The sequence below is a fragment of the Capsella rubella genome, unplaced genomic scaffold, assembly GCF_000375325.1.
Source record: "Capsella rubella cultivar Monte Gargano unplaced genomic scaffold, Caprub1_0 scaffold_7, whole genome shotgun sequence".
Lineage (NCBI taxonomy): Eukaryota > Viridiplantae > Streptophyta > Magnoliopsida > Brassicales > Brassicaceae > Capsella > Capsella rubella.
In genome coordinates this window covers 14,831,651-14,855,403 of record NW_006238917.1, presented here as the reverse complement: position 1 = coordinate 14,855,403, position 23,753 = coordinate 14,831,651, and the positions used below count along the sequence as shown (strand labels likewise).

Sequence of the window (23,753 nt, the reverse complement as noted above, 5' to 3'; positions counted from 1 at the left end):
TTAATTATTTTTTCTTTTTCAAATTAACAAAATTATACAATAATACTTAGAAATCTTTTAACGTTAGTTGTCTTAAATCAAGAACCATTTCACGTGTAATGTCAGGATTAATTTACTTACATAATTGTAACTATTAATGTTAGTTGTTACACCAAGAACCATTTCACGTGGAGTTGGCTGTCAACACCATTCACTCTCAAACGACTCCAAAAGAGAGCTGTGATTTAGTTTTTTGGAAATCCAAATCAAATCACTATGGAATCAGTAAAGCTACCTATTCACAAACACCCTTTGTTACCTATAACTCGTTTCTCTTCTCGTCGCGGCGGCTGTAACGGGTGTGGATCTAAAGGTTACATCTACGGAGGCTACCGTTGCAACGAGTTAGGCTGTGAAACTCCTACGTTTCATAGAGATTGTGCTGAGTCTTTACCAGAAATAAAACACTCTTCTCATCCTCATCATCCTCTTAAGCTGAGCTTAAACAACAAAGTATCTGCATGTAACCAATGTGGAATACATCTAGTTAAAGAAAGATGGATCTATATATGTTTAATCTGTGACGACTTCAAGTTGGATTTATATTGTGCTAAGGGAGCTGTTCATCTACACGAGCATCCTCTTCAACTCTTTGATGTATGGAGCTCTTCTAAGCGTGTAAGACGTAGAGAGTGCAAAACGTGTAACTCTCCACTTTTCTATGGGAAACTATGTTATGTATGTTATCAATGTAAAGAAGTCTTCCATGAGGAATGTGTTGAGTTTTTCCCAGAAGCAAACCATAGTTCCCATCCTCAACACCCACTCAAGCTTCTTACATTCGAAGAAGCACCTAGTTACATCGATGAGAAGTGTCTTCTTTGCGAGGAGAAGTTTGATCAAAGCCTTTCAAAAGAAGTATCACTACACACACTTCACCATTGTGATGTTTGTAATTTCAGCATTTGCACAACATGTATGAAAAACCCACCACCGGTTCGTGTCGTAAGCCTGACGACCCATGAACATCAGCTTCATCTTGTTCCAAGACGCATTGATTTCACTTGCAATGCTTGTGGGACGCTAGGTGGATATAGCCCTTATTTTTGTGTTCAATGTAATTTCATGATTCATCGGCAGTGTATCGACTTACCTCGTGTTATAAACATCAATCGCCACGATCACCGCATCTCTTACACCACTCGCCTTGGACATGGGAAGTCATGTATATGCAAAGTTTGTCGTAAGAATGTGGATGGCTTCTACGGGGCTTATACTTGTGTCAAATGTCCTAGTTTTGCTGTTCATTCACGGTGCGCAACGAGAGAAGATGTATGGGACATGATAGAGCTAGAAGGGATGCCTGAAGAAGAAGAAATTGCGCCATTCGAGGTGATTGATGATAACACTATAAAACATTTCAGTCATGATCATACCTTACAAATCAACAAAGATGGCCATGGTCAAATTCAACCTGAAAACGTAGTTTGTGAAGCTTGTGTCCTCCAGATTTTATCAGAACCGTTCTACAGTTGTAAGCAATGTAATTTCATTCTCCACGAAAAATGTGCTAACCATCCACGGAAGAAACGTCATGTATACAACAATCTGCCATTCACACTACTCATATCTGACGGCGACGTTTATCAATGTTGGCTTTGTTTACAAGAATTCACAGGTTTCAGGTACAAATCTAGCCTTAATTCTAGGATTCTTGATGTACGATGCGCGGCAATTTCAGATACACTTGAGCACAAAAGCCATCAGCATTCTTTATATTACTATTCAACTACATATACGCATTGTAATGGATGCGGGAAGAAGAGATCAGCCTATAGATGTGATGAGTGTGAGTATAGTTTGGACAACCAATGTGCTTTTCTACCGAACAAGGTAATGCGTATAAGGTACGATGATCATCCTCTCGTCTTATCATTCGGCGACACGAATGTGGCTAGTGAGTATTGGTGTGAGGCATGTGAAACAAAAGTGAATCCAAAGGAATGGTTCTATACTTGCAATGATTGTGGAACCACATTACATGTTTCTTGTGTTGTCGGAGACTTCTCATATATCATGTTAGGTTCTCGTAGTTCATTATACAAGAACACAAAAGTTGTATCCAATAACTCTTGTTGTAGACCATTTTGCTTTGTGTGTAATTCTAAATGCATGCTTCCTTCTATTCTTAAGCTTTCCAAGGCCGGGGTTGATGTATACGTTTGTTCATTCAAATGTCGTCGTGAATTTTATCAAAGAAAGGTAATTAAGGTCTAATATTGTTGTAGTTAATAAAAACTTTGTGTTATATATACTTTTTATGAATGTTATATCATTCGAATTTTTTTTTCTTTTTTTTTTCACATGAACTGATATTTTATTAATTAGAGCTTGTTTTAAAACCAGGATAGGATTACAGACGCACAAAAAAGGGAAGTGTAAGCCGACGGACAACTAAAAGTCCCGGAAACACAGCCGGAAGAACAAAGAAATTCCCCCAAATCTAAACTGAACTAGAAAAACAAAACAAATAATGTCAAAACAAAAATCGAAAGAGGACATATTCTTAATTTAAGAGCAGAAAAAACTAGGCAAAAAACCTTAACAAGCGCATAAAAGATGAGAATCTCTCCAGATTTTTCTATCTTAAACACTAATTAACCAGATTAATTACCCTAGAGAAGATGGGAACTGTGGTTTTTTATTTATGCATTGAGAGTGCTGAGAAAATTTGAGACTACAACATGTTAGACTAATGGCATCAAGCCATGCTCTTCATTTCTCTAAAATATCCTTGATATGTATAATATATAGTTTTAAACGCTAGCAATATTCATAAAACAATATGTTTGCGAAAGAACCACTCAAACTCTAATACTTGATCATACAACCTTAACTTTCTGATTTTCATTTTTCATTTTCTTATGATAAATGGTTTTCGAATCTCGATAGATTATATATAAAAATATACTAATTTTTGCGTTTGATCTTCTTTGATACATTTGTCTTACTAATAACTATTTCTAAATTTTTGTTAAGACCAAGTACGTTTTGCAGTTATGTGAACAATATCTTCACGTAGCTGATTTCAAGTTCTTATTCTAATGATTTAGAGTTTGTTAATCCAATATAAAGATTGATATTAAGCTTAAGCACGACATCATTACATTATCACCAAACATTTTATTTAAATGATTGTAACAAATAAAAATCATTTGGTCCGTACTGTATTGTTTGATAATTTCTTGCACGTCGTTGCTCTCCTGACCGATTTAATCATTGTATCTTTTTTAATTAGCTAATTAATCAAAATTTGTTGTATAAGTTTTTTAAAATTAAAATAATATGTTGTGTACTTTTGTTGTCAATACTAAAATATACTATGCGGATTGAATATAATAGTAAAAATAAAAACTAAAATATTATTATACATGTATTAGTTTATTACTGCAAAACTTTTTTCCAAAGCAACTTAAAGTCAAACATTTCGAAAAAGTCTACTACTTTGAATCCATAAAATTTGGGTCTAGTGGGAGAAAATTCAAAATAGCTTTAGTAGATGTTGTCATAGAGTGAGTAGTTTTCAAACTTTTAACTATTTTTTTTTCTTCATTTGATAATATTGATGAAATAAAAAGAGATACACGATAGGTTGCGAAATACAATTTAAACCGGTAGAATTTGTGGATAGTTTTGTTTTCCGCCGGCTTAAATTGTATTTCGAAAACAACGACATATGATCTTAATACCCGAATAACTCTTTCTATGCAACATTTTAAAATAAAGTAATAATTATTTATTTATTGACAGAAAAAATTATAAATTTGTTTTCAATGATTGAAACGATATGTCATGAAAAAACATGACATATGCAGAGAGTTGAAAATGATTGTACCTTTCGTGGACAAGTACCTTATGCAAGTTGGAGAATTGCAATAATTCTTATTGGACAATTCTGAAGGTGCAAGTTAAACCATATCGACACTGTCTCATTACACATTTGGTCCCGTGTACGTATCTCATTTCATTTCTGTTCTCCAACTTGTGCCTTAGTTTATGAACATGTCCAAAACAACCAAATTAAATCCGATCCGATTCCAAAACCAAACTGAAATAGTTTATCTAATAATTAGATTATATTTTGATTCCGTTAAAATAATTTTAACTTTTTGTATAACCAACAAGTGAATTTGAATTCAAACTTGACCTCGAAAAAATGATTTTTAAACCACGTTTAAAATTAACGATATATTTGATTAAAACCCAAATCCAAACTAAAATCGTTGTAAGTTATTTAAAATATCTTTTATATTATTTTCGAGCATAATTTGGCTGACGTGCTCGTTTATTAGTCTAATCTAATAATTTACATATTTTTTAGATCACTGTAACATAAATAATCAAAAATCAAACGAATTTTTTTTTAGAGAATTATGATTTTTTTTTTTAAAAAAAGTCAACGAATTCAGACTTCAACTCATTTGTGTGGGCCGAGTCAACCAATGCCGGTCACGAAACGTCTTCTTACATGCAAGCCAAAAACTAAAGTCAACTCAACTATATATAATTGGAACATTACTTTAGTTTAATTATTTTAGTGAGGAATAAGTTTGGTTAATGACCACAAAAACAAAAACAAATATAATCTTTCGTGCTTGATCATTTTGTTTGGTTTCATATTTGCTAAATTGCTATGTGTTTTAGTTAGAGCCAGCGATGGTTTATTTTGGGTTGTCAAGTAATATTTTGGGTTGAAAAGTCATTGTGAATAGATTCAAGAATCGAAGATTCGATGGACAACAATGACCATGTGATGTCGATATGCCAATCTTGATATTTTTCACCTAATCTTGATATTCACTTGACTTTTGTTTTTGATGAGTTTACCTTAAAACAAAACTCATGAAACCGGAGATGTGAGGCTAATAGTTTCGATCTAATACTAAATTAAAATTTAATCTTGATTATAAAAGTAATTAATCATCGAGGTACAGGTTGCATTTAAAAACATATACATTATGAATTGATTAGAGTTTCTAATTGAGGTGCCACCTAATCACCGTCTAACAACATTATACTGATTTCAAATGATGTATCAATGACATTAATTATAATTATTATGTCAAAAGCTAGAGGTGCTGATTGGTTTTTCGCGGACCATTGTCTTTGTTTATATAATCAATTTTATTTATGAGTTATATTTAGACGATTCATAATAAACATAGATTTTTAAATATATATATATATATATGTGTCTAATAAAGACTATCTTATTTGTACTTTTGTTATTTTTCCTCACAAAATTTGAACTGAAAGGTAAATTTTAATTTTCTATGTTATGTCTATTAATATTTGTTGAAACTCTAATCATATTTTTTATATATTATCTGAAGTAAATAAAAATGAAACTTATATTCAATACATAACCAAAAACATAAGAATTAGTGACAATACATAACCAAAAACACAACGATTAGAAGCAAACTTACACAACAACAATAAGCATAAGCATAACTAAATGATGATGATTCCGATGCATGCCTAAAGCATAAACAATACTCTCTTCATGCTCAGCAAAGTCAAACTCATCACCTACAATATTCAGATCAATAGAGTCATATTCATCATCTACCAGATAAACCATAGAGTTCTTACCGATTTCTTTAAAATCCCAAAATTAGTTTCTTGCACCAAATCAAAGCTTGAACATTTGTGCCTAAAAGACAACTCTTATATTTATTGGGATCTCAGTAGCCAATGCTAAACAAAGACTCTGATGCATATCGATTTGAGTTGTCCTTCCAATATGCAATTACATTCAAACTCCTAAATGAAATAATATCTAACACCAGTACATCCAAATATGTGTCTTCGTACAACTTGTACATATGCTCTACATGATTTTTTTTTGTTAGATACGAACTTAACATGTACGATGAAATGCAAATAAGATAGAAAAATAAGTAAGAGATAAGGAAATTGTTCTTTGTTATCATCTTATTTGCATCATGAAGAACAATCCTGCTTTACATAATTTTTAGGATTAATATAATTGTATTTTTTTCCTAGAAATCTAATTTTATCTTTTTAAAGTAATAAGAATATTTTCCTTTTATGTTAGTATAAAATAAACCAATTTTTTTTCTACTAAACGCTCCCTTATATATTTTTTATCCAGAATATTATATATATGTATTTTCATATATAATTTTTTAAATAATTTTGTGATGAATAAATTTAATATATGTTGTAAGTTGTAACCATATTAATAAATAATTTGAGAAAATTAAGCTTTATATAAACCATGATTTTGCACATTATACAGTTAACGTGTCATATACGATGTGAAATCACCTCCAATCATGATATTTTTCAATATGATATATATTATGTTTTATTTTGCATATTTTTTAGTTAAAATTACAAAGATTAAGAAAGAATAAATATTTTCTCATTTAAAAAGTTCAACCAATAGAAAAAAAGACTGCAAAAATTTAAATAGTCTTAAACAATTAAAATTAATATAAATTTTGACTAATCAAATAGATCAAAAAGAAAAAAAAAACTAAAATATCTTATATAATGGGACAAAGAAAATATGATATAGTTCTTAATAAATATATTTTACCTTAAATAGTTACATTTTCTTTCAAATTTTTCTTTTCAACACCTCATACAAGTTGTATTATTCCCTGGTGTATCTTATATTCTTATCTATATATGTTAACTCTATAAATTCCTAAAATAAATAAGATTCCATTGGGCCGCAGAAGAATCTTTTATATTTAATTCCAGTTTTGTATTTTTCTTTTATGGAAGAGCCAAAAAAAAAATCACCTAAGTCTTCACGTCACTCTCTCTTCCTCGATCTCTGCACCCTCTTCCTTGTATAAGTATCTCTTCATATCTACCAATACCAAACACACGAGAAAGATTTGATTCTTACCTTGGTGTTTGTGTAGCCATGAGTAATCTTTCAGATCTCATCAACCTTAACCTCTCAGACACCACTGACAAAATCATTGCCGAATACATATGGTTCGTCTTCTTCTTCTTCTTGTGTTTTCATTTGCTTCTTTCAATAAAAATCGTTTTTTGTTTATGTTTACGTACTCTTATGAAGCCTATATCTAATGGGTTTATCTTATTTTTTCAAGTTCTTGACTCTGTTTTTATATTTTTGGGATTGTATAGAACTATATACAAGTTTTGGTTTTGCTCCTTTGGTTGTTCTTGGTCCTTTAGAACCAATTTCGTTTTGTTTGTCCTGAGATCTCTGTTTAGTTTGGTAATAAAAATCTATTTGGCTCATGAATGAATCAGCCAATACTGAAACTATATGTTCTGCTAAAAGATTTATCTCTTGATGATGTTTACTCTGTTTTTTTGGCTATGTTCTTGAGTTTATGAAATGTTTTGTCTTATTACCAAATCAGGGTTGGAGGTTCTGGAATGGATATGAGAAGCAAAGCCAGGGTGAATATTTCATTCTCTTATGTCTTTTTTTCTATATTTAGTAAAAGTTCCAAAAGTTTTATTTATAAGTTATTTTGGTTTATATGTATAGACTCTACCTGGACCAGTGACTGACCCTTCAGAGTTACCAAAGTGGAACTATGATGGTTCAAGCACAGGCCAAGCTCCTGGTGAAGACAGTGAAGTCATCTTATAGTTAATAACACTTCTGTCTTGATATCTTATACCAGTTTCTTTCTTCTCTTCATGTTTATTAATCTTCTTATGTTTTGTGTATGTATTTATAGTCCTCAAGCCATATTCAAAGATCCTTTCCGTAGAGGCAACAACATTCTTGTGAGTTTTTACAAGTTTTGAGATCTTTCTTGTTGCAATCATGCTTTATTACATCTATTCATAATCTTATTGGTATTGATCAGGTCATGTGTGATGCTTACACTCCAGCGGGTGAACCAATCCCGACAAACAAAAGACACGCTGCGGCTAAGGTCTTTAGCCACCCTGATGTTGTAGCTGAAGTGCCATGGTATGGTATTGAGCAAGAGTACACTTTACTTCAGAAAGAGGTCAAGTGGCCTGTTGGTTGGCCTATTGGCGGTTTCCCCGGCCCTCAGGTGAAAAAAGATCGATATCTAATCGGTTTTGTTTAATTTCCGTTGTTCGGTTTTTCTAAAGTTTAGCCGAAAATGTGTTTTAGGGACCGTACTATTGTGGTATTGGAGCAGACAAATCTTTTGGAAGAGACGTTGTTGATTCTCACTACAAGGCTTGCTTATATGCTGGAATCAACATTAGTGGTATCAATGGAGAAGTCATGCCTGGACAGGTAGTTTTCACAACCAAGAAAACTTCGATTTCGATACTTTTATAAAGATTCAATCTTTTTGTGTTATTCACTTAAGACCTTAAACATTAAATCTTTTTTCATTATGTTTTGATCTTCTTTTTGCATAAAGTACTGATTACCAAATCTGTTTCGTTGCGAACAGTGGGAGTTCCAAGTCGGTCCTGCTGTTGGTATCTCGGCCGCTGATGAAATTTGGGTTGCTCGTTACATTTTGGAGGTAAGTCTTAACCAAAAAAAGATTCAAACTTCAATGGTTGTTGTGTAGATTTCGATAAATAACACTCACTCTGTTCTGAAAACAGAGAATCACAGAGATTGCTGGTGTGGTGGTATCTTTTGACCCGAAACCGATCCCCGGTGACTGGAACGGTGCTGGTGCTCATTGCAATTACAGGTACATGACAAGAATCAGTTGAAATGTTTTGGTCTCATGATGTATCTGCTGATTCATATGACTAAGTATTGAAAATGTTTCAGTACCAAGACAATGAGGGAAGAAGGCGGTTACGAGATTATCAAGAAGGCGATCGACAAATTGGGACTGAGACACAAAGAACACATTGCGGCTTACGGTGAAGGCAATGAGCGTCGTCTCACTGGACACCATGAGACAGCTGACATCAACACTTTCCTATGGGTAAACTAACTAACAACTTTCGCGGTTTTTTGACTAGTAAAAAAACTTCGAATAACCGAAATTGTGTGTTTAATATGTTGAATATAGGGTGTTGCAAACCGTGGAGCATCGATCCGTGTTGGTCGTGACACCGAGAAAGAAGGGAAAGGATACTTTGAAGACAGGAGGCCAGCTTCGAACATGGACCCTTACATTGTCACTTCCATGATTGCAGAGACCACAATCCTCTGGAATCCTTGAATCTTTGATTGATCAGAATCAAGAAAAATCTTGAATTTTTCACTTCATTGTGTTTCTTTGCAAGATTCAAAGTTTGTGTTTTCTATCAAACAAAATTGTCTCAGAGTTAAGTCAATGATTTGCTTATTTCTGCTTTTGTATGATTTCACCATCCATTGAAACATTTCTCTGTATTGTATTATGAATAAATATTATCTGGAAGTGCTGATTCATTATTCTACAAAATATTCTTGAAATTGCTGATTAATTAAAATAATAATATTTGCCAAAATAAATAAGTATATTTTCAATACAACTAGACTTTTAGTGAAAATTTTAGAATCTTAATCGAATAAAACTAAACTTTAAAATCTCATTTTTAATGTTAGATCAAATAACTCCAAATTTTATTGCATAGTTCAGACTCAATAATTTAGAATTTCATAATATAAAACAATTTAATCCATTTTAGTTATTATGGTTCATGTTTTAATTTAAACCATTGAAGAACCAAACCAAGCGACAATTTCTGTAATATGTAATTTCGTCGAACACCTGGTGCGCAACTTCACAAAATCTCAAGGGTTTAAGGATTTTTTCGCGTTTGAAGGAAGAAAATACCAAAAATGTCTCTGCTTCGAATTTTGTCGACTCTTCGCAGAGGAGCTCATCGGACTTCACTTTCTTTCTCTTCTTCACGGAATCCGATCTGCACCACTTTTGCTAATTCTTCACTCTCCGGTAACTCTTTGATCATTTCTCGAATCTGTTTACTTCGTTTACTAAATCCAATTATGACAAATCCTGAAACTTTCCTTCTCCTTAGCTCGTGAAATTGAAATGCCTTGTTTCTGTTGCAGTTCACATAATGATCGAATTTGATAAGTGACAATTTTTACTGGGAATTTGAATCAAAATCACTATTTTTGACATGTTTGTAGATGTTGGTATACACTGTGATGAGATGTGATCTCAAAGATTTTGGTATCCCATGTAAAAGACAAGTACTTGATTCTTGACAAAAGAGCATGTTGTTTAAATCTGAGTAGCAATGTTGTTTACATCATCAAAGCTTAATGATTTGGTGTGTTATTGCAGGGAAACCACAGGTTTCGTATCAGAATGGTTATCGAAGCCATAAGTCGAATTTACATCTCTTGGATCCTCGGCTTTGGATTATCTTTTCTGGACAAGCTGGTGTGTGTTTTGTATGCTTAAAAATTGATACTTTGTGATGTTATGATTTATAATATCTCACTCTTGTTTTGTATTTGATTTTTGATATGGTTCCTTCTTTTTTTCTCAGCAATCCTTGGGTATTGTGGGAACATTGTATTGGCAGAGGCTAGAGATAATATGGATGAGAGTGGGTTAGAAAAAATTGAGGATGGTTCGGTTGTATCTAATATACACACAACCAAGTGGAGGGTGTTTACTGATAGTGGAAGAGATTATTTCTTTCAGGTTGGAATTTGAAGAATGCAGATCAATCTGTTTTGATTCTTTGAACAAGCTAGATAATTTGCTTTTATATTATAGGGGAAACTGGAGCCGGCCGAGAGGCTTTTTGGTTCGGCAATACAGGAAGCTAAAGAAGGTTTTGGAGAGAGGGATCCACATGTTGCATCTGCGTGTAACAATCTGGTTGGTCTCTTTGGGCTTTATTCCGCTCTTATAGTTTCTATGTTTGATTCCTTAGATCATAGTGCTTGTTGCTGGTTGATTTCATATGATATGCATGAACCCTGTATCAGTATCTCTAGTATGGTCCTCTAAAGATAAGTGTTTAGCAGGCTTTCATGAATCATGATTAGTCTCTTTCTGAGAAGTTTCCTTCTTACGGTTTCTCTGCTTCTCAACACTTGTTTTTTTTTTTTTTTTGATCTTCTCAACACTTGTTATTTCTTGTATTTTTAGACTAATTCCTCTATCTTTTCCTTCCTCTATGTAAGGCAGAGTTATACAGAGTCAAGAAAGAATTTGACAAAGCAGAGCCCTTATACCTGGAAGCTGTTAGTATCTTGGAAGATTTCTATGGTCCTGAAGATGTGCGGTGAGAAATCATCATCTTTTGAGCTGATACTTAATTAAACAAGTGCCCGCTTGAACTTCACAACACACCTAAAGTCTTACTTTTGAGTTTTCATGCTACCTGACTAGTACTATTTGTTCCGAAACTTATATATCTACGATAACTCTCATAGTTTAGTTGAGAATCCATCACTTCCTCTGGCTGAGTTTTATGGTACATTTTACTATTGGATTGTTCACTTTTCCCTTAATCCCTCTTCCTGACATGACAATTTAAAGATTCCTAAGTTAAGTCCCTTTACATTTGGCCTTTTTAGTGATCTTTATGACTCCCACTGGCTAGATTGAAAATCATACAACACCTAGAAACATCAGGATGTGTTACATTTTATACATACATTTTGGTGACAGGTGTGACTTTCGTATTGTTTTTGTTCCCTTCATTCATTCAACCATTGTTTACAATGCAGTGTTGGAGCTACTCTCCACAACCTTGGACAACTCTATCTTGTCCAGCGAAAACTTGAGGAAGCTCGTGCGTGCTATGAGGTAATCACAATTAATGTTTTGCAAAACTAGGCGATAGGCATCAAATATGGATTGGTCAGGACTAGTCCCTTTCTTGGCTATCTGGGTGGCTACATTCTTGGTATTGGAGATTATGAGGTCTGTGTTGCTGTGCTTTCTTACATGAAAAAATTATGATGGAATGGAGTCATGAATGTTTCTCCCTATGTATGCGCATATGAAGTTGTTATGATAATAGGGCATGTTACATATTGAATTATAGATGCTACAATCAGATAATTGGTCCCAATTAAATTTTGAAAGATCGTGTTTGACCTCTTTTTTTTTCTGAGAGAGTGATCCTTAATGACCAGGGTTACAACATCCATAGTATATGTACTTGTCTGCTTGTTATTCCTGTTGTTTTACTGGTTTTATATTATACTTGATATATTTATATACTGCCACCAAATTCGAATAATAACATTTTATATTCTGTGATGCTAACAATTTATTCTTAACTTTTTCGATGATCGTTCCCTGTGCAGCGTGCTTTAAAGGTATGGATGTGGTTATTAATCTTTATTATTTTCAATGTCACACTTAGCATTTGTTAGTTTGTAATTTTCCTCTTATCCTTTGTTGTGATTTCCGTCTAGATGAAAGGTCGAGTCCTGGGACATAATCATGCTGATTTTGCAGAGACAATGTATCATCTTGGAACGGTACTCTCATGCTTCATATTTCTTGCGTTTATTAATCTCCATGAGCTCTTTAAATTTGTAGTGAATTGTACACTTCTTTTCTTAAGATTCTTCAATATTAGCCCCATATTGTCACCCTGAACTTTAAAATTGCCTCTTGCCAATATAGACATGTGATAAAATGCATCTGATATGACACATCCATGCTGTCATGAAGTCTGATTTGAATTTATCATTTTAAATTTCCTTCTGTCATATGATTTGATATTCGACAGGTATTACACCTGCAAGGAAAAGATACAGATGCGGAAGCACTTATCCTGGATTCTCTTAAAATACTTGAGGCATGTTGGTATCTTAGTGATAACTGATATATGTGCCATCTTGACGCTTGATTTTGTCAATTGGATGCTTCTTTATTGTATTTTTTGTTTTCATAATGTTAGGAAGGTGGTCAAGGAGAGTCCATGACATATATCAGGAGACTGAGATATCTTTCTCAGGTTTTCTTGCCTTAAACTCTCCTTGTCATTTGCATGTCTCCTTCTACTTTTACAATTCATTGATTTTGAGCACAGCATGAACTAAGCAAGAACCCTTCCGGATGAAACCCGTAGAAATTGTTGGCTTCTCACAATCTCAACATCTGTGAGTTCTATTGTGTGATTTCGAAATTTCTGTTATTTACATTGTCATCTGTCGTTTCAGATATATGTACGATCCAATCGTCTGGCCGAGGCTGAAAACCTTCAAAGGAAATTTTTGCACATGATGGAATTATCAAAGGTATGGTGTTTTCTTACTTAACTTTCCTGTAGGTGTCTCTTTTAAGAATCTCTTTCAATACTTTTAAATATTACAATCTTTCTGTTTCGATGCATCCTTCCTTTTAAATTCCAGCTTTCTATTGTAGTACTGAAGTAAACTGTTCTAACTTTCTGATATTTGCATGGTGGAACGAGAAAGTTAAAATCTTTCAGATGTTGTGCAGTTCGAGATGTCTATAATCGGGAATATAATATTTTACGTAAAAGAGCTTAGTTTTGATTTTGAACTACTGATTATGCGTCAATCTTGTGTTGAGGAAATCACTTTACATAGATGGAACTAGTAGCAATCTATTAATCACAGGGATGGAACTTGTACTGTGTTTGTATTATTCTAGTATATAATTCTTACTTAATAGCTAAAATCTATGACAGGGATGGAACTCAATGGAGGCAATAACTGCAGCTGAGGCATTAGCGCTCACTTTACGATTATCTGGGAAGCTGGAAGAAGCTCTAGAACTTTTTGAAAAGTGAGCACACAAACTCTTGATTGGGTTATCAGAGTAATCCGAGGATCCTCAAACTAAAGCTCTTTGACGGTTTTCCTGTTAGGTGTCTCAATGCTCAGAAAAAATTACTTCCAGAAGGACATATCCAGGTTCACTCCTTTTCTAAGAAAATTCATCTTTATATTGGAAATGGACTGATTATTCAGCTTCTCTCCTCTCTGGGGCTGATAGATAGGTGGCAACTTGCTGCACATAGCGAAGACATTTATGCTTCAGGCTAGTCAGTTGGGAAGAACTAATAACAGTGAAGCTCTATCCAAACTAGAAAAAGCGAAGAAGTATCTTGAAAACTCAACTAGGTTGGTATCTATTTCTGTACTAGCTCTCTTTCCTTAAACTGATCGTTAATATTTAATTTTTCAATCTCATGTACGAGAATGTAACAAAACAGTTTTGTGTGGTGTCAACCAGGATAGCAAAAGATGTTCTGCTTAAGCTGAAAAATCAAAAGAGCAAAGCGCAGAAACACGAAAAAGCAAGTGCGACTCTTAGAAATTATGAACATGCAGCTTTAGTTATATTGGTAGGTCTCGCTTGAAGTAACATTTGTACGTATATTATGTTTGATTTTCTTCAGAACAACACATTTGGGACGTTTTCTATTTCTTTGCAGCTGCAATCTTTTGAGAGTCTTGCAGCTTTAGAGACAAGCAAAAATGAGATCCAGGAGGCAAAGGTTAGTACTGCAATGCGTGAGTTCAATGCAGTCAAATGTAAATTATTATAGATTCAGAGTTCAGACACATGCTTTCTGCTCATTTCATTAGGTTCTCTGTACTTGACCTGATGATGAACACTGAATTGACTTCGTATTGATTCCTTAGACTATTAAACAAACCTGTGTAAACCTGTTGATTCATGACATTGCAGGAAACAAATTTGCATGCAGCTGAAGATTTCCTTCTCCAATGTGTTTCAGCTTACAAAGAGGTAACGAAATACATTGCTTCTATATACGTAACTAACCAACAACCTAAAGATTACTTATATATCGACGCTCTCATTAGAATTTAACATGTACTTCTTTTCCTTTCTCTGTCCCAAAGACCAGAAAAAGGATTTTGATACAGTGTGCAAAGAAAACGTTGGACACTCTGATTCTTGTTTGTCATCTTTGTTTCTTTTGTTATCTGTAGTTTGGTTGTGAAACTCAGCTGCAAGATTCTCCTGAAGTAAAATCTGAATACCTTTCATGTCTTAAGCATCTCTCAGCTTTAATAGGCAACAAAGACACGACACTCAACTCAAAGGAAAGTCCTATTTCTTTACCAGAGCTGAAGGAAGAAGTTAGGCGTATCGAAATCGATCTTGGTTCGCATAAGAAAGGCTAAAGGCTTGTTTAGTAAATGGTTTTCGTTATTCTTATTAAACTCTCCGATCAAATAAAGGATTATACACACACGCAATTGTCAAGTATTAATCGTGATTTCCTTCTGAGACAGTAGGATGAAGAAGTCAGTGTGTGTACTGACGTTTTCTCCCTGGAAATATTCACTCTGCTTTGTGTTTGTGTTATCGATTTGACAAAGACTCCACAGGAACTGATCTAATTGTTTCAAGTGTTTCAAGTGTTGAACATGAGATATAATTGAAACCAAACCAGGCCTGTTTATTCCCTTATCAAACAATACCACCGAAATTAACCGAAATAAATAATCGATTTGGTTTAGTTTTTGTTGTATTCGATTCAATTTGAGTAAAACCGGTTGAAATTGGGTAAATCCGGTTGAATCGGACGCAATCGGTTATTTTGTTGAGATTAATATATGTTTTGGCTTGAATCAATTTTATTTCGGTGTAATACCTATCTCAAACCAATTCAAATTATGATATTTGGTTTTCTACATTTCATAAACGCAAAAATTTTTAAAAACAAAATCTTAAAAACCAAAAACATATATTAATTCAAACCAAAATAATTGATTCGGTTTGTTATATTCTACCGAATAAACCGATTTTTCGGGTTTTCTCGGTTATAATCGAGTAGAACCGGTTCAAATTGGCTATTAGCCTAATACCTGTTGGACCGTTATCTCGGTTCGGATTTATATATATTTTGGTTTTAATCGATTAATCTCAAACCAATCGGTTATTTACAATTTCATAAATGCAAAAGACAAAACTCTACAAAACCAAAAATTGCAAACCGAGAAATGGATTTGGGCACTCTCCTCTAGATTTAAAAATCGATTTTTTAGTTTCATTAACGATAAAACCTCGAGCGGCTGAATAAACCCTAAACCCTCTTCCTCAAGGATTCAGCATACCGTTTCCTCCAACTGTAAACTTGTTCTGCAATGAACGATTCTTGTCTGAATCTGTGGTAATTCTAGAAGAAACCCATCAAGATTCTTGTTATGACAAGAACATACATTAACACATATGCGTGATTACATGCGAGACGAATGATCAAGAGATCATCATCATCACTCTCTTCTTTGCTTTCACTCGAAACCCTCTTGAAGCTCTGCAAATCTGAGATTCATCTTAATCAAATCCATGCCCGAATCATCCGTAAAGGTCTTGAACAAGACCAGAATCTCATCTCAATCTTGATCTCATCGTACTCTTCATCTCTCTCTTACTCTTCCTCTGTTTTTGAACGTGTTTCTCATCCTTGTCCTTATCTCTGGAATCACTTCATTAAAGGGTACTCGAATAAGTTTCTCTTCTTTGAGACTGTTTCGCTTCTTGTGCGTATGATGAGAACAGGTTTACCTCGACCTGATGAGTATACGTTTCCATTGGTTATGAAGGTTTGTTCTAACAATGGACAGGTTCGTGTTGGTGCAACGGTTCATGGGTTGGTTCTGAGAATTGGGTTTGGTAAAGAGGTTGTTGTGGCTACAAGTTTTGTTGATTTTTATGGTAAATGTAAGGATTTGTTAAGTGCACGTAAAGTGTTTGGTGAAATGTCTGAGAGAAACGCGGTTTCTTGGACAGCTTTGATTGTAGCGTTTGTGAAATCTGGGGAGTTAGAGGAAGCGAAGAGGATGTTTGATCTTATGCCTGAGCGTAATCTTGGATCTTGGAATGCTTTGATTGATGGTTTGGTTAAATTCGGTGATTTGGTTAATGCTAGGAAGTTGTTTGATGAAATGCCTAAGAAAGATATAATTTCGTATACTTGTATGATTGATGGATATGCTAAAGGTGGTGATATGGTTTCTGCAAGGGGTTTGTTTGAGGAAGCGAGGGATGTTGATGTTAGGGCATGTTCAGCTTTGATATCGGGTTATGTACAGAACGGTCAGCCGAATGAGGCTTTTAAGGTTTTTGGCGAAATGTGTGTTAAGAATGTTAAACCTGATGAGTTTATAATGGTGGGTTTGATGTCAGCTTGTTCTCAGATGGGTTGCTTTGAATTATGTGAACAGGTTGATTCTTATCTGCACCAATGCATGAATAAGTTTTCTAGTCACTATGTTATACCTGCTTTGATAGACATGAATGCCAAGTGTGGTCACATGGAAAGAGCAGCCAAGTTGTTTGAAGAGATGCCTAAGCGGGATCTTGTGTCATACTGTTCAATGATGGAAGGATTGGCTATTCACGGGTGTGGATATGAAGCTGTTCGACTGTTTGAGAAAATGCTTGATGAAGGTATTGTTCCTGATAAAGTTGCATTCACTGTAATCTTGAAAGTTTGTGGCCAAGCCAGGCTTGTTGAGGAGGGATTAAGGTATTTCGAGTTAATGCAAAAGGAATATTCTATATCGGCCTCTCCTGATCATTTTTCCTGCATCGTGAATCTTCTTAGCCGGACAGGAAAGCTTAAACAGGCCTATGAGCTAATCAAATCCATGCCCTTTGAAGCTCATGCTAGTGCTTGGGGTTCGCTTTTGGGTGGTTGTAGTCTACATGGGAATACAGAGATAGCAGAGGTAGTTGCAAAGCAACTCTTTGAGCTCGAACCAAAAAGTGCCGGTAACTACGTGCTTCTATCAAATATTTATGCAGCTTTAGACCGGTGGGCGGATGTCGCTCATCTTAGGGACAAAATGAAGGAGAGTGGTATTAACAAGATATGTGGCCGAAGTTGGATAAGTCGATAAGCACTCGTCATCTAACCCTGTCAATGGAAGCCTTTGCTTAACCTAACAAGACGTTCAGGCAAAAGCACCTAACCAGAACCAGCCTGAAACATCATTGCGACCAAAGTTATCACCTATTCACCTTGCTCGACCTATAGATGGATATGCTTGAGAGGTAACATTTTTACCATAATCAGGCTTCAATATTGTGCTCATGTGCTTAAGACTGTAAATATGTTTTCTTTGGTTATGATATACAATGATTACTAATAAATTGAATTATAAGATCAAAATATGTAAATTACCATTCAAGTATAAAATTTTAAAAAAGACATTACAAAATATAAAATAACCATTCATGAGGTTGCTCAACAGTTCATTTGCTCTCATCTCTCTGCTCATTTGACATATTTCGGTTTCTTCTGGACATCAGAATCTGGATTTGTGAATTCACATAAGCTATATAGCTTTCCCGATCAAAATATTCAGAATCAGAATCAGAATCATCATCTTCATCATCAAAAAGCGGGCAACCGAAGGACATTCTTGTTGGTTCTCCATCCATTTGATCCCACATTTGTAGCAAAACTCATACTTACATCTGCACAATGAAAACACAATTTTTTCCTTTCAAATATTCATACATTCATATAATAGTAAACTTGATAGGGTTCAGTATACTTTACTTGCAAGTCATGTGGCAGCAACCATGATCTCGTTCAATCAAAAGCTTACACCGGTCACACTGACGCCACATGTTGTCGTTCGCCAAAGACAGAAGCTTCATTTCATCAATAAGAAGTTCAGGGTGCAGTTTCTTGAACTCATCACATGACAAATCAGAATGCCATGGTACTTTGCAGTCGATGCAGAAGAGTCCATAGCATTTGATACAAGACCGGACATTGGACTGGCCGGCTTCACTGGATATCTCGGTTTTGGACATCAACACTGAGCAGGTTGGATATGGACAATAGATCTTGTCTGCAGCAGGAATCAAGTCATCTTCTATCTTCTGTTTCCACATCTCAATCAGCTTTGGTGTCAGAACCATGCTACAGTTTTCAAGATTGAGCTCAGACTTGCATCCATACTCAAGGCATGTGGGCAATGCTCCCATAGACAGCTTCACTTCCACATACTGCTTCACGCACGAGAAGCAATGACGGTGAAAGCATTCTTCATTGAAGAACATGAGCTCAGGATCGGTTTCTTCGAAACAAACGGTGCAAACTTCTCTCTGTGGTGGTGCTGCCTTCACACCATCGCTGGTACTACTGCCTTGAGAAACCATTGCATCCCTTGCAAGATTAAAAGCAAACTTCACATCATTTGAGGCAAGCACAAGAATTTTGGTGTTAGCTATTCTTGCTCTAAGGCGTTGCACTTGGTCCAGAAGGTGGACAAGCTTCTCCGGAAGCTTCTCTCTATAGCTACCAAGTAACTGCAGTAAAAATACAGAGACAAGTCAACAAATTAGTCAATAACAAATCTAAAGTGAGAGAGCTATTCCAATTTATAAATGCAATTACAAAAAAAAAAAAAACATAATGACTTGATTGACGACATAAATAGTGGTCAATACAAATAGAAATAGTGAACCTAGCTATGGTATAGTTTGAGACGGTAAGAAATGAGAATATGAATATATATTTTGATTTGTAACAATCTAACAATACAAATAACGAATTATATTTATTTTTAAAAATTATTCTTAAAAGTATAAGAAATTATTTGTATTATCTAAATAATGGTGCTCCATATGAAGAAAAAAAATATAGAATAAACGAATCTAAATATTTAATGATATTTCAAATACGATAAAATTCATTTATTTAATTTATCTAAATAATGCAACCACAATTTTTTCCTGATAATTGTCACTTTTTATAAAACTAACCAAAGAAATAATTGATAAAGAAAATAAAAACTTACAATTCGGGAAGTTTGATAATCGTCGCAACAAATTATGAGATTTCTAACCCCCGAATGAAATGCATCGTTTAACCCAGTAATCAATGCCATCATCTCCACTTCTTCGCGGTAAATCAAGGCGCTATTAAATGATTCATTTATTCCATATAATAAATTATCCGCCTCGTCGCATATTGCGAACCCTATTCCAACCTTATAAACCATTTCACTGTTTCCAACTGTTTCATTGCTCACCAAACCTTTGAAATACAATTTGTATATTACATTGTCTTCAAATTTTGTTGCCGCAAAGGTCGACTGGAGAACCTCAGAATCTCCCTCACCTTTATGGTTTGAGATCTCGTCGGTTGCCATATGATCGACCGGCTGTTTTTTAGAAATCAGGTTTGAATTCTGTTTTTCCATGATTGTTTATCTCCAAATTTTCTCAGGGAAAGCGACTCTATAAATAGAGGGCTTTAAGCATGCTAGTCAATTAGTCAAATAAATCATATTAATCACTACAATTTAAGGAAAAAAATTCATCTCAAAATTTAATTGATGTGTAAAATCAAATGTGACATAAATGTACATCTCTGACCAGTTTTCCCTAATTTAACTACTTTTATGTCTCTTTTATTTTTAAAATACTACAAGTAATTTTGGTTTTTGAATAATAGACGCGTATAGTCAAATGTAAATTTAAATTCATAAATGTAAAATTTATTCAACCCCAAGAACATTGTTTACCATAATATGCATCCTTAGATATATAGAAGAATTGAAGAAATTGAAATTGTAGACATAAAATCAAATGTGACATAAATGTACATTTTTGACGGGGTTTTTCCTTAATTTAACTACTTTTAGGACTCTTTTAGTTTAATTTTTTTTTTTTGAATATCAAATGTGTATAGTCAAATGTAAATGATAAATCATAAATGTAAGATTTATTCAACCCCAAAAAACACGGTTTACAATAATATGCATCCTTAAATAGATAGAAGACATGAAGAAATTGAAATTGTAGACATAAAAACCAAAAACTAAACTAGCTTTTCGATGCTAGCCAATTGTGTATAGTCCATCTTCAAGCTTAGAAGATCTAGGTTCCTTTTGACGAGCATAAGCAGTTGCAGATGGTTCTATCAAGAAACTTAATGTGCTGGTCAGCGGCTTTAGCGATCTCACCATGTCATTTCCCATTACAAACTCACAAAGCCAATGAACCTTGGTTACCTAAAGTCATGTGCAAGGGTCAAAGAGAACACCAAGTATCAAACCAAAATGAAACTTACAACCCATTTTTAACTTCCATATGACAAAATTATTTGGCATGTTGCTGATAGTTTAGGATCTTTCTCCACATCTAAGAACTCGAGTAAACATTTTCTTTTATCGACGAGAACGACCTATTAAGCCCAAAGAGAGCTTGCCAGACAATTACGCCGACCCAAATTTCCTCTCCTTTTTTTATATCCACACAAGTAAGACTTTAAAATTTTAAGTCGCATATAATTATGTAAAGTTTCTATACCCTAAATTAAAATCTTTTTTCAAATGTAAAAAACAACTAAAGAGAAATTTCAAAATTTCAAATTTTTAAATTTTGAAAACTCTTTAAAAAGAGTTCAAAATTTTAATTAGGTGGAAAAGACTATCAAGCAGTACAAATAAAACTCTATTTGTTTCCTGAAACTTCGAGATGGATCATCTGAATGAATTTATAAATTTAGAAATACTTTTCTAAAAAAATTTGGACTGAGAAATATAATAAACGACGAATATACCCCAATTATTCAAATGATCTTTTTGCCTACAAATTCTAATGGATATGTTTACAATTATTTTGGAAGAAAATAAAAACACATTTCGTCAGTCAAAACCGCAAAATATGTTTTCCACCAAAACTAAAAATCATATGCCCATCCCTATGAACTCTTAATATCAGTCTTCTTCTTGTTTTCACTATAAAATCATGTTAATATGATTATAAACTTTTATATTATTTATCTCAATTATTCATATCACCTCTTTTATAGTGAATAATCAGTTCATACACCAACACTCTCTTTCTTGTTCCAACAACCTCGCATGTTCCACACAACTTCACAATTTTGATTGCGATACCATTCTTTGTCTTGTTCAAATCAAATTTCTTTTATTTTACTTACAAATTATTTCTTTGGAAAAAATTATAGAAAGGGATTCTTATGATCATACAAAAAGGAATATAGTAAATGGAGAATGTGAGTCCAACTACAAAAATACAAACACTTTACCTAAGGAATCAATTGTTGTATCCACCAATGGACCCAAAAGCAATACCACAACAACTACTACATAGTATATACTATATACTAATAATATACATACTCGTTTTCTAAAAAACTTTTTGGTAACATACTCTTTTCTAAATTTTTAATCAATCATTTTCACATACGTATTTATTTTAATTCATTTTGCCAATTACACGCGTATTTATTTATGATCCATCTTTGTTTTCTTCCTTAGCCTTTCCTTTCAACTCTTATCAACGTGTCCCCTCCAAATTCCACAAACCCCCAAAAAAAACACAACCAGTGAACTATATGCTTCCGTTTGCTAACTACTACATTTCAACACCAATTATGTCCGAGAAGAAAAACATCACCAGAAGCAGTAGCAACAGGAGAAAGAAGAGATGGTCATCGACACTTTTCACGGCCGGAGGAGGAGGAGGAGGAGAAGATGATGATCTAGCCGCGGTGAAAGCTGCTGCGTGGGCTTGGTACCAAAGACACGAAGGCAAACCAATGATGAGAGAGTTCGATCTCACTACAAGATCCACAAGAACACCTCGACCTTCAAGATACAAACTCGAAGCCAACAAGAACATGATGATCATGTCCGAGAATAGGGTTTCTAAACCACTACACACTAGTCACTTGTGTCGTGGAGATCAAGAAACCAAGTTGTCTAGTCTTCTTGACTCTTATGAGATCAAGAGTATCTCTAAGAGGATCGATGAGGGTTCTTTACCTACCAAGCAAGGTAGTAGTCTCAGGCATGATCATGTTCTATTGGAGAAGAAGTTTGAGTATGATCATAGTAATAAGGAGATGAATGGGTTGGTAAACAAAATGAGTATTAGAAATTTGTGGAAAGGAATGAGTCTGATGGCTCCAAGGACGGTTTGTGGCAGAAGCGATGATGTGGATCTTAGGGCTTACCGAACAGAAAAGGTTTCACGGAGGAGGAGTGTGAGTACCCGAACCGACGGTGGCTAACTCTATAGTCTTTAATTATTATTTATTAAGAAGCTAATATATGTTTTTGGACATTATTAATGTAAAAGGGATCTATTTTTCTATAACATTTAAGGATCTTTAACTAGTTTTTTGAATATTGTTTTAAATTAATTGCTCATTCTAACAAGACGTCGAAATATATAGTTACTAGGATTTACCCCGTGGTACACCACGGGTCCATAATTTAATATTTTTGTTTGGTTGGTCATTTTCGTATTTGGTTTATATAGTATAGTTTTATACGTGTTTATTTCATTTGATTTTACATAATTTTATGAATCTGTATTATAAGTAAATTCATAGATATATGTGGTTAACCCGCGCTACACCGCGGAATAATTTTGTCGTAAAACAAATTATATCTTAACTTAACCGTAAAATTATTTTATTATAGACAACCCGTAAGAAAAATATAATCATATTTATGTTAACTCAAATCCGTCCAATCATATTTATGTACAATATTATTATATTTTAAAATATTTAGAGTTAAAATATCAATAATACTTTAAATCAAATGTTATAACATTATTGCATTAGTAAGAGTTTCTGTAATATTTTAAACCTTCCAAGAAATTAAAATTTATAATATATTGAAACTTTTTAAAAATATATTTTTCTTAAATATATAACAGGATTAAACAGAATAAATTTTTTAATTTGGATGCCTAAAAAGCCAAATTTCATGCTCATTTTTAGTTGGAAACATATTAGTCATATTTATAATGGTTTTGAACTCTTATATAAACATTTTCCCTTTATTAATTGAGTTATAT

General features: G+C 33.9%; 6 protein-coding genes across 7 annotated transcripts; 5 read left to right on the top strand and 1 right to left on the bottom strand.

The window, feature by feature from the left end:
* The first annotated feature begins 255 nt into the window (after nucleotides 1–255).
* LOC17878448 lies at nucleotides 256–2,256 on the top strand. Its single transcript, XM_006285644.1, has one exon. It carries the CDS (start codon nucleotides 256–258, stop codon nucleotides 2,254–2,256), a length of 2,001 nt encoding a protein of 666 aa, XP_006285706.1.
* Nucleotides 2,257–6,847: 4,591 nt separating this feature from the next.
* Nucleotides 6,848–9,404, top strand: LOC17878811 (glutamine synthetase cytosolic isozyme 1-1). 2 transcript variants are annotated; one of them, XM_006283946.2, is made up of 10 exons: nucleotides 6,848–7,017; nucleotides 7,416–7,455; nucleotides 7,547–7,650; nucleotides 7,743–7,791; nucleotides 7,875–8,069; nucleotides 8,153–8,281; nucleotides 8,445–8,519; nucleotides 8,605–8,696; nucleotides 8,780–8,939; nucleotides 9,027–9,404. In XM_006283946.2, exons 1-10 carry the CDS (start codon nucleotides 6,944–6,946, stop codon nucleotides 9,177–9,179), a joined length of 1,071 nt encoding a protein of 356 aa, XP_006284008.1. In that variant the 5' UTR covers nucleotides 6,848–6,943; the 3' UTR covers nucleotides 9,180–9,404. The 2 variants fall into 2 exon arrangements, with proteins under 2 accessions (XP_006284008.1, XP_023635107.1); XM_023779339.1 differs by lacking the exon at nucleotides 8,780–8,939 and having other exon boundaries at nucleotides 9,075–9,147.
* Nucleotides 9,405–9,690: 286 nt separating this feature from the next.
* LOC17878834 (kinesin light chain 3) lies at nucleotides 9,691–15,289 on the top strand. Its single transcript, XM_023778782.1, has 18 exons — nucleotides 9,691–9,899; nucleotides 10,257–10,355; nucleotides 10,465–10,622; nucleotides 10,698–10,802; nucleotides 11,111–11,211; nucleotides 11,660–11,738; nucleotides 12,245–12,256; nucleotides 12,356–12,421; nucleotides 12,676–12,744; nucleotides 12,847–12,903; nucleotides 13,109–13,186; nucleotides 13,603–13,700; nucleotides 13,783–13,828; nucleotides 13,911–14,038; nucleotides 14,151–14,262; nucleotides 14,353–14,415; nucleotides 14,610–14,669; nucleotides 14,876–15,289. The coding sequence occupies exons 1-18, from the start codon at nucleotides 9,785–9,787 to the stop codon at nucleotides 15,068–15,070; spliced, it is 1,641 nt and encodes a 546-aa protein (XP_023634550.1). The 5' UTR covers nucleotides 9,691–9,784; the 3' UTR covers nucleotides 15,071–15,289.
* A 680-nt stretch (nucleotides 15,290–15,969) lies between these two features.
* LOC17880463 (putative pentatricopeptide repeat-containing protein At5g37570) lies at nucleotides 15,970–18,119 on the top strand. Its single transcript, XM_006283411.2, has one exon. The coding sequence runs from the start codon at nucleotides 16,145–16,147 to the stop codon at nucleotides 17,792–17,794; it is 1,650 nt and encodes a 549-aa protein (XP_006283473.1). The 5' UTR covers nucleotides 15,970–16,144; the 3' UTR covers nucleotides 17,795–18,119.
* A 113-nt stretch (nucleotides 18,120–18,232) lies between these two features.
* On the bottom strand, nucleotides 18,233–20,113 carry LOC17880296 (E3 ubiquitin-protein ligase HEL1). The gene is made up of 3 exons (XM_006285874.2): nucleotides 19,709–20,113; nucleotides 18,460–19,217; nucleotides 18,233–18,374 (listed from the first exon to the last, which is right to left on the bottom strand). The coding sequence occupies exons 1-3, from the start codon at nucleotides 20,111–20,113 to the stop codon at nucleotides 18,233–18,235; spliced, it is 1,305 nt and encodes a 434-aa protein (XP_006285936.2).
* A 2,165-nt stretch (nucleotides 20,114–22,278) lies between these two features.
* LOC17880644 lies at nucleotides 22,279–23,042 on the top strand. The gene has a single exon (XM_006286003.2). The coding sequence runs from the start codon at nucleotides 22,279–22,281 to the stop codon at nucleotides 22,954–22,956; it is 678 nt and encodes a 225-aa protein (XP_006286065.1). The 3' UTR covers nucleotides 22,957–23,042.
* Nucleotides 23,043–23,753: the final 711 nt, after the last annotated feature.